This window comes from Papaver somniferum, unplaced genomic scaffold (assembly GCF_003573695.1).
Source record: "Papaver somniferum cultivar HN1 unplaced genomic scaffold, ASM357369v1 unplaced-scaffold_131, whole genome shotgun sequence".
In the NCBI taxonomy this organism is placed as follows: Eukaryota; Viridiplantae; Streptophyta; class Magnoliopsida; order Ranunculales; family Papaveraceae; genus Papaver; species Papaver somniferum.
In genome coordinates, this window is record NW_020622270.1 from 2,328,704 (window position 1) to 2,339,151 (window position 10,448).

At 35.5% G+C, this 10,448-nt stretch overlaps 1 protein-coding gene across 1 annotated transcript; it reads left to right on the top strand.

The window, feature by feature from the left end:
- Positions 1-7,899: 7,899 nt before the first annotated feature.
- Positions 7,900-9,450, top strand: LOC113332350 (triosephosphate isomerase, cytosolic-like). The gene is made up of 5 exons (XM_026578895.1): positions 7,900-7,980; positions 8,072-8,168; positions 8,248-8,350; positions 9,138-9,222; positions 9,373-9,450. The coding sequence occupies exons 1-5, from the start codon at positions 7,900-7,902 to the stop codon at positions 9,448-9,450; spliced, it is 444 nt and encodes a 147-aa protein (XP_026434680.1).
- The last annotated feature ends 998 nt before the right edge of the window (positions 9,451-10,448 follow it).

The following is a 10,448-nucleotide window of genomic DNA, read 5'->3' on the forward strand; positions in this document are numbered from 1 at the left end:
AAGGAGGAAAAGATGATGTGCTGGGATTATTACGATATTAATGGCAAAACAACCGACACAGTTGGAGAATAATCTACTGAAATATAAGACAGAACACCAGCCATTAGCAGCAGCTTAACAAAGTGAATACAGGAGACAAAAACAACCAGCACAAAGAAGGAAATGTGAAAGCCTCCTATACGACTAAGAAAAACGATCTATAGCAGACTTTAGCCAAAAATAGCAGCAGCTACAATCACGCAAAGCAAAGTTGAAAATCTCTCTTTTCATAAGCAGTCAACGATTGAAAGAAGCCCTCATGCGAAAGATAACAACAGTGCAAAGATCAAAGGACAAATAGGACGGTGAAACCTATCCGATTACGACAAGCTAATGACAGAGAAGGTGAGGTAATACTACAGGTCCAGGCGAAGTAATCGTCATCAATAACTTGTGCGAACAACAACGCACAGCTGAACAAAAGAAAGAAAGAGGGAAAATCGAATAGAGGTCGAGAAAAGTTCTGCCAAAACAATATCTCTTCAAAGACTGTGTGAATTACACAATTGACATGCTAAGAAGCAGCAGAAAAAGCAGAAAGGACACATATATCGCAGATAAACAACATAAACAAGACATCGCACAGATGGTCGAAGGAGAAGTGAAGAAGGAGGACGTCGTGCTCATGCTTTTGACATTTTTTTTTTCAGAACAGCAAAAGGAAAATATAAAACAAGGTTTAGCATTGTGTGTTTATTTCACACAAGAGAACCAGCCCATTTGGTCACGAGCGAAGTTAACGAGTTCAGTATCACAGGTTCGAATACCTCGTCATGCAAACTTTTGGCACATTTCAAGAGAAACTAAGGGTAAAGTTTATGATAAATTCCAAGCATGATCAAATAATTACACAACCAAGAGTTTGCACAGATGGTTAGGAGCATCAAATTCGCACAGCAAAGACCCAGGATTGAACCTCACTATACTCACATTTTTTGCCAAACGTTAAGATGAAGACAAGTTTTAAAAGTGTGCGTTTATTTCGCATAGGAGAAGATGCACAAATGGTCAATCAAGAAATATGCAAGCTACAGATCTAGAGTTCAAATCCTACCTCCTACACATATTTTTGCAGAATTTTTCTAAGAAAGGGTTATCATCGCAGCGAAGCATACTAAGAAGAAAAGAAACAATGGAGATATCAAGGGCGATATCAACGCACCAAGAGAAATAGAGAGCTCCAACAAGAAGAAATAAAATCAAAGAAGAAAAGGAAAAATAAGACCTTAATATAAGGCACAAGTGACACCTCAGAATAAGACCTTAATAAAAGGCACCAGAAATGATATTTATTATCAGATTGTCTAGGAATCCAACTGTGACGTGCAACCTAGTTCGCACACATGCAAGAGGAAAAAGAATATATATAAATAAGACATATCGCACGTCATAGTCGGAGAACCTAGAAGGCATGACTCAAGGGAAGGCTACACCGACCCCGGAACTTGAGTTGTGGAGATTTGGGGTGAGAAAAACGATGATGCCCATCCGGGAGAGATACCTTAAATTTTCAGTCTAAGATAATAATCTTAGATTGAGAGACTAAGGTGAGAAAGGCTCTCCTAAGGAGTGTAGAAACTCGATCAGGACGCCGAGGTACACGGTTGAGTCAAGAGTGCCCGGGGCATCTGGAGCGTACCTTGCCACTCTTGACAAGTCCTGACTATGATGCACTCGCTCCGAAGATACCCCACTTAGGGTGCGGTCTTGCTGCCATAAACCCTATAGCTAGTGTTTGCGAGACTGCGAAATCAACTGGTTGTTGATACCGGATGGGAAGAGCCATAATCTTAACCCGATAGAGGTAAACTTCCTTGAAGGGGCAACCAGGGGGAAGATAAGGATGGTACCCTCCATTAGGGAGCTGAATTGTGTCAAAAGACGACAATGTTATGGGGATTTTACCCACGGGAGTACTTAGGCCTGTCGCATAGAGATATCCTGAAGAGGCAATAACACAAGAGATGATAAGGCAAGATCAATGGGTCATTGCATGAAAGTGTAAAGACGGCCTGCGATTTTTCCGCCCAGAGGCAAAAGTAAGACCTTTACTTAGGAAGGCCAATAATACCTCCAGAGAAAAGAAAAATATGTTTATTTAACTAAATATTTATTTTGCAGGATATCCGAAAAAGGAGTAGCAAAACTAAATTCGCACATGAGCAAAGGAATCTTTAGGCAAAATAAAACCTCATGAGAAAAATAGAACACAAGTTAACATTGTTTTGCAGGAATTGATAAAGAGCGGATAGGCTGCGAAGAAGATCGCATAGTAAATGTGATTGAGGCAAAACCAAAGAAATAAGGAAAACGAAGCAACAATACCATGCGATATGATGAACTAAAGATGGACAAAGAACAAAGGTAAGTAACTCAACATTATCTATACATTACATGAAAGCATCGCATAAGCATACATGGCATAAGCATCGCATAAGCATTACATGGCATAAGCATTACATCGCATAAGTGTTTTCGCTCAATTATTTCGCATAAGAAATTTGAAGTCATTATACTCAATGAAGAAAGACGTGAAGATCAATTCGCTCATCTAAAAATTTTCTCAAGGATTCTTCCCTCATAGATAAAACACAGAGGCAACTATGGATTATCAAGAAAACATTTTTGTTCTTTATCTCTTCGGTCAGAATCATTTCCAAAGAGGACGCTCATTCATGAATAACAAGAATTCTCACCAACAATGGAGTAAGAGAAACAAAAGACATGAAATAGGAATCACATCAAAAAAGTTTCGCATGATTGATTCACAATACTTCTTATATTTCGAGGATTAGTACTTCTTATACTTCTTCAAGGATACTTCATACTTCTTATACTTCTTCAAGGATACTTCATAATTCGCATACTTCAAGAAATCATACTTCTCAAAGCTTCGGAACTTCACAAAAGAATAGAGGCAAGTACGTACTTTTCAAGTCCAGTATTCTTTCGCTCGTTCCTTCAACAACAAAGATCAAATACTACTCCAACATCACGCATCTCACACAAACTACAACAAAGTGGATTTTTCCTTAAAGATCGCTTTCAATCGATATTCAAGAAAAAAGAGACAAAATGTAGGATCAAAATATCGCACAAGACATTTGTTAGTGTGCGAGATGCAATCATCTTAGCATGCGAGAACGTAGCGCACGTGCGAGAGAAGTTAGCACGGGTATAAGGCAGAAGTTAGCACAAGAATAAGACAAGATGAGTTGTACTCCACTACATGTGAGCTATCACCCACTATGTAAATACCTATATAAAGAGAAAGGCATGAGAGAGAAAGAGGGGGATACACTTTGAGGAAAGAGGTTCACTTTAGGAAAGAGATACACTTTATATAAGAACACAATCTGTAGAGAGAGAAGGTAGAATTGTTATTATTATCTCCTTCTTCTTCTTTCAAGAAACTAGAGCTCCAAATACTCATTAATGGAGTCTCAATTGTAATTCATATGTAATTCAATAATCATAGTGAAACCTAACCCCGTGGATGTAGATCACATTGATCGAACCACGTAAATCCTTGTCTCTCTTTACAATTTAGCACTTTAATCTTTATTTTGATTGTGAAATAGATTTAGATTTAGGAATAGTTAATTGGGTGTGTTGTAGGATTTCCTACAACTACACCACCAATGTCTGAAATAAAAATCTTGTCTACCATGATGTTGTAAGTATGAACCATTGGATAATTTGAGCTTCTGATATAAAATCCTTGCTTTCAAAAAGAAGCTTTTGTATGTACTAAAAAGCCTAGACACAGTGTAGTTGCCGGAAATCCTACAACTACACCCTAAAGGTAATCTATGAAGTAATCTAAGAAACCAAATACAGACGCGTACGACATATCCAGGATGACCAACCAGATAACGTCACCAAGTCATGATAAAAGTGTGAAGATCTATGCGGCAGTAAAGAAAACATGCGGTAATGTAAATGTCCGAGCGATATTGACGCTTCCCAGATCCGAAAATAAGGGCTTTAATAGCTGTTCTCCACTATGTAAGCTCCTATAAAAGGAGCGAGAGACCCTTGCGGTAGGAGAGATCTTTTTGTTGACCTAAAGATAGAAATTTAGGATAGAGAGAGAGAGAGTTATTTGTTTTCCAAGTTAGGGTTTTCTCTTATCATCTTTATATTTGTTCTAAGTTTTAATAAAAGATGTTGAGTATTTTTTATAATGATTTCTTAGATTGCTTCATAGATTACCTTTAGGGTATAGTTGTAGGATTTTCTACACCTACACACAATTTTATTATTCCATCTAAAATATGAGTTTTCTTTTTCCTTAGGAACAACAGATTTCATTTTTCTATCTATGTATGTTGTTTTTTTCTTTTTATTGAAATGAGCGAAGTAGATTAAAAAAAAGTTCCAAGTCACAAAAAGCGACAAATTATTTTGCCTCAAATAATTTTCTTTTTTTGGTATAAAAGTTCTATCTATGTATGTTTTGCCTCAAAATTTTCACCTGTTCAATATGAATTTTGGCGAACCATCCCTGATGAACCTATGTCAGCGAACTGATACAAACATTACCACCTGTGACCTGTAGGCTGTAGCAACTAGCAAAACATTTATTTACATATCGGAATAGATTAAATCCAAATTTGGGTTTAGCATAGGAGTATCTTACAAAGTAATAGCTCCGGAACCAGAGTTTGCGTTCCAATGGACCCCATCAACACGTGTCAGTTCCAGAACCAACAAATGTTGGCGGCATTAATTATTGAGTCATGGAGATGGGGAAGAGTCACTGATTCAAGCTGATTAATGTTTGAATCAGTTCTGCAATTCTCCCCACCACAACTGACTCAAACACCAACCTTAAAATCTTCGAGAAATTTTTGGTGAGAATATATTACTTGCTGGCTTGCTGCTGCTGCTACCAGGTCTTGTATTCATCCATCTCCTTCCTTTTCTCAATTTCCTAGCTTTGTTTTTGATTTTTTAGGGCTTCTTTTCGGTTAAAATAGGCATACATTCATTGTCTCAGTCATTATCTTGTTGTCATTTAGGGTTCATGTGAAGTGAATATACCTAATTTTTCATATTATTCTTCTTTATTGCCATATAGATTATTGCGAACTCGTTCAATTTTAATGGGAACTAATTACTTACGCGAAGAAGTAAGGAGATTGCAAGATCTTGTCTGTAGACTAGCTACAGAAATAGATTCAAAGAATCAAAGGATGGGATACATGGAAAAAAGGTTGATCGACCTATCCACGTACCTTCGCACAGTGACAGATGAAAGAGATTAATGGAATCAAGCTTATGAGCTATCCAAGTCATAGATGAAGATGATTAAAGGTTGAGAGAGCTGAAAGATGAATGGAGCAAGGAAGTACATGATGCTGTAGCTATTGCTGCACTCGAGATGAATCAGTACAATAGCAGTGGAAGATGTCCAGTTCGGGAACTTTGGAATTTCAAAGAAGGAAGGGAAGCCAGCTTAAAGGAAGCAATGGAGTACGTCCTACAAAAATTGAAAGCTCCGAAAAGTGCTAAACGTCGAAGATAAAAAACTAGAATCAAATTCGAAACAACATCCATTCCTATCCGTTGTTCCAGATTACTTCTCCAGTTTCTTTATCTCATGCACAACCTGTATAACAGGTTGATGCGAAAAGCACAGCTGGTTTCTGTAAAGTTCTCATGGAGGCTGGAGCTAATTTAGAAGCAATTAGAAAAACACAATGATGATACATACTAATCACACCCATGTTATAAATTTCTATGATCACATTCAACTGGGAATTCATTAATAAGTTACAAATAGGACTTGAGAATTTAGGACCTCCAACATCACTACATATGATTAGAACTAAACTTGAAAATGTAACATTTACTTAAGTTGAAGCTAGGAAACAAAATGAAGAAAGAGTCACTCAAATAACTAAACACAAGCTAAGGACTCGATATACTGAAATTTGACAGATATTTTAATCTTTTGCCGTGCTGATAGATCATAAGTTATCTTATAGTCGAAGATCTAATCTTTAAGATCATACGAGAGAAACCTACCCTCCTTTGTTAGCAGCACAACCTTTGTTGACTTGTTGTCTTCCTTGTTCCCGATAATAAATACGATATCATCCCAAAGAGGCAGAAATTTAGAATCACAAGGAAAGCCAGCATATGGATTTGTGAAAAATACTAGAACCCCCTACTATATGGGTTCAACATATAGAAGCCCACAAAATGGATCCTCCACTATCAACTCCATACTTTAGGAAAATGATACTGCTAGGCCCAAAAAATCAATTTTTCTTCAGATCTGGCCCATTATTAATTATTACGAATTTTAATAATGACAACACTACCCTTTACTATATATACAAGAGGAATCTCAGTAGATATTTTAATTTATCTATTTTCTTTCTCTCTTTTCTCCATTCTCTTTCTCTTTTGGTCCGGCAAAAATTATTTCTAGGTTTTGAATATCAGAAGATTAATGTTGAATGGCAACAATTTCATCAACAAATCTAACAAAACAAATAAGTTTCTCATCTCTATACTCGATTCAATTGAAATCTCGTCATGTTTTTAACAAAAATAAACTTATGAATGACTGATTTACGGTTTCAAAACCCTAATTCATTTGATTTCACTTCGAATTTTTGATCCGATTTGGAATCATAGTTTAGATCTATAATACTTTTATCATTCTCTTTAATTGGAATTAAGGTTTCAGAGTTTTTTTTTTTTTTTTTACGAAATCTCTTTTTTAGGATTTGTTGCTGAAATTTTGATCTGATCTTAAATCCAATTTCAGATTAATAATCATCGTGTTTTTATATTTCTACCCATATGAGATCATTGAAATCATATAAACTTCAATCTATACTGATTCTTTTTCATTTGTTTTGAAATTTTATTTTGGATGATTCTATTCAGATCGAAGGAAAAGACCAATACGATTTTTCCTGAATCAACATATCTCTAATCTAGGTAAGTTTTGATCGTTGTTGTTATTGTTGTTGCTCGATTTTTTGATTTTTCATATTTAAACTATCAGATTATTTAGATTTCAAGTATGTTATATGAAATGTTGATGGTTTCCTGTCATCAATTATTTAGTGTGTTCTGATCTGCAATTTTTTTTGTTTGTTTATTAGTAATTTTGAAAGCATAAAACTATTACATGTAAGTAACATGAAAACATGATTTAATTTGTGTTATGTTGGAAGTTCCTAATGCTTGCTACAAGGATGCTTGTTTACGAGTGTTTAGATTATGGAAATATGAAGTACTGGCTTGATTTGAGGATGTTTGTACTTTGATTTTGATTTGTCCATAGTTATGCCTGTCATTTTCCTTGGTAACAGGATATGTAACTTCTGATTACACATGAATTTTGTATGTGTAGTAGAAGATTACACATGTGTTCTGATCTGCAATTTTTTTTGTTTGTTTATTAGTAATTTTGAAAGCATAAAACTATTACATGTAAGTAACATGAAAACATGATTTAATTTGTGTTATGTTGGAAGTTCCTAATGCTTGCTACAAGGATGCTTGTTTACGAGTGTTTAGATTATGGAAATATGAAGTACTGGCTTGATTTGAGGATGTTTGTACTTTGATTTTGATTTGTCCATAGTTATGCCTGTCATTTTCCTTGGTAACAGGATATGTAACTTCTGATTACACATGAATTTTGTATGTGTAGTAGAAGATTACACATGTGTTTGTATGTGTGTCAGCAGATTTTAGTAGCACCAACTTGATTTGGGGATGTTTGTACTTTCATTTTGATTTGTCCATAGTTATGCCTGTCATTTTCCTTGGTACCAGGATATGTAACTTCTGATTACACATGCCATATGCATGTGTAACTTCTGATGACACATGAATTTTGTATGTGTACTAGCAGATTACAATGCGTTTGTATGTGTGTCAGCAGATTTTAGTAGTGGCAGTGCTTTTGGAGTAGGTGGTCGTTTTTTTATATTCATAGAAATCTTGAACTGATTATGAAGTGGTATTCGTTAATGAATCATTTGGAATTTGTAATTTTCAGGTGTCTGTGTTTGAGGCAGCTGTGAAGCATGAGAACAAGGTTCAGAAGATATCACAACTTGATTTCATTTTTCACTACTTGTCTGTTTCTGCGTTTGGTTTGCTTGGATATAAGCAACATTAACATTTTACTGAAGTTCACAGTTGATTTTTTTTTTTTAGTTTGTTTATCTTCAGTTTTGGTCTACAAACGAAGCTGTGTGGTGGAGGTACAGGTTTTGGAGGAGGATGAGAAGGTAGTGGTGGTGGCCAGCAGCGGTTCATGTGTCTCTGTTGAAAGGTAAATATTGAGAAATATTCGTTTCCATTTTTCTTTTGGCACTAGTTCATGTGTGTATACTGTATTGGTTCATTGTATTTATCAACAACATTAAGCATTGGTATGGACTATTAGCTTTTGAAGTATGATGCCTTCAGACTTTACAAGTGTGCAAGTTATATGAATGTGTAGCTGCTAGTTACACATGCTAATTAGAACTGTAACTACTAGTTACACATGCTAATTAGATGTGTAACCGCCAGTTACACATGCTAATTTTATAGATCTAGGTATGGAGAAACTGATCTGAATCGAAACCTACATATAAGAGTACTGCTTTAGACGTGGAAGAGCTTGCTGACCAGTTGGGTCTAGGATCAAAATTCTATGTAATTGGATTTTCTATGGGAGGCAAGGCGACTTGGGGATGCCTCAAATACGTCCCTCGCATGTATGGTTTTGCACCTTCACTTTTTATCTTTATTGAACTTGATTTGCTGAACAACTTTTGTTGCAGTAGACATTAGACATTTCTTATGAGTTTAGGTGTAAGACATTAGACATTTCTTTGCATTATATGGATGTGTAACTCTCAGTTACACAAGTCAGGTGCATCTGTAACTCTCAGTTACACTATTCAAATGCATCTGTAACTCCTAGTTACACTATTCAAATGCATGTGTAACTCCTATTTACAGTAGTTAATTTTCTAACATCATGCATTCATGTTTTCTATGTTCTGGTCTGATACTAGAATACTACTCAGGCATGTATGAATAAACAAAACTCGCGTCCCTTGTTTATGCAGTATTGAGATGCTTTCCAGTTTAAACATCCCCTGGGTTATTCTCAACCTCTTTGAAAGAAGTGCTATGCTAAATGAATCAAATGAGGTAATTAATTTTATTTATTTTTTTGCACAGAAGCTTAATTGTTATTGTTATGTACAACTCTTGTGGCACAACATCTTTTCCTTTGGTTTTTCTTAATTTTTATATAGTTTTGTAACATTGATTGGATGCTTTTGAAATATGGTTATGTAGCTCTTTAGAAAGAAAGTTGCGTATGCACTTTCTCAAGGATTTAAGGTGATTGATGGTGTCAGTGAGACTCTTGAATAAGGAGGTGAGAAGTGATGATTCTTAGCTCTTTTATAGTTGAAAATGTGTGCTTTATATGGATGTGTAACTCTCAGTTACACATGTCAGGTGCATCTGTAACTCTCAGTTACACATGATATATGCATGTGTAACTCCTCTTTACACTAGACAGGTGCTCCTAGTTACACATGGTAAAATGAACAAACTTGCAACCAAAAATTCCACATGCTAGGTATCCAAGTCATATGCATGTGTAACTGTCAATTACACATGACAAATGCATGTGTAGGGAGTTACACATGCTAAGATAGGTTATCATGTGTCTTTTCTGTGATCTTTGTTCTATAATTTTGCCTTACAATTATTGTATAATATTTATTTATTTTGCTTTTTGTTCATCCAACATAATCCATAGATGTTTATTTCGTTGCAGATATGCAAGCATTTTGGAGTGAAGAAGACAAGAAGGAAAGGCAAAGATTTAAATTCATAAAAGCTAATTGCTTAAATGTGGTAATGGTCTCGCTGGAATTGGAGTTGACGCTGGATACACAAATCACATGTGTAACTCTCAATCACACTAGATAGATGCATATGTAACTCTCAATTAGACTAGACAGATGCGTGTGTAACTTCTAGTTACACATGCTAAGAAATTATTGTAACGTATTTTTAATAATTTTGGGCTTAGTTTTAAATTTTATTTAATTAGGGGCTTAGTTTTAAAATTCATTTAATTAGGGGCTTGACAATATATGTAAGGGTATGAATGTCTTTTAATAATTTGGGGCCTAGACTTAAATTTTTTTTAATTAAGAGCCTCATATTATGGGTTATCCATGGGTTGGGCCTTAGCCTAATTTTCCATATGGATTTAACCTCGCATTGACCTGGCCTTCTTGGTTCCAACTAGAGTAAGCAGAATCCATCTCAAATATGCGGAAAGTATTCCAATATGTCTCGATAAGATAGAAATGGCCCCCATACGCAGGAATGTTAAAAGTCTTTTCATGACCATT

Coding starts and splice junctions, on each gene's coding strand:
- LOC113332350 (XM_026578895.1), top strand. CDS start 7,900: ATGAATTTTGTATGTGTACTAGCAGATTACAATGCGTTTGTATGTGTG. Junction 7,981..8,071: donor GTAGTGGCAGTGCTTTTGGA/GTAGGTGGTCGT, acceptor TGTAATTTTCAG/GTGTCTGTGTTTGAGGCAGC. Junction 9,223..9,372: donor TGCTAAATGAATCAAATGAG/GTAATTAATTTT, acceptor ATGGTTATGTAG/CTCTTTAGAAAGAAAGTTGC.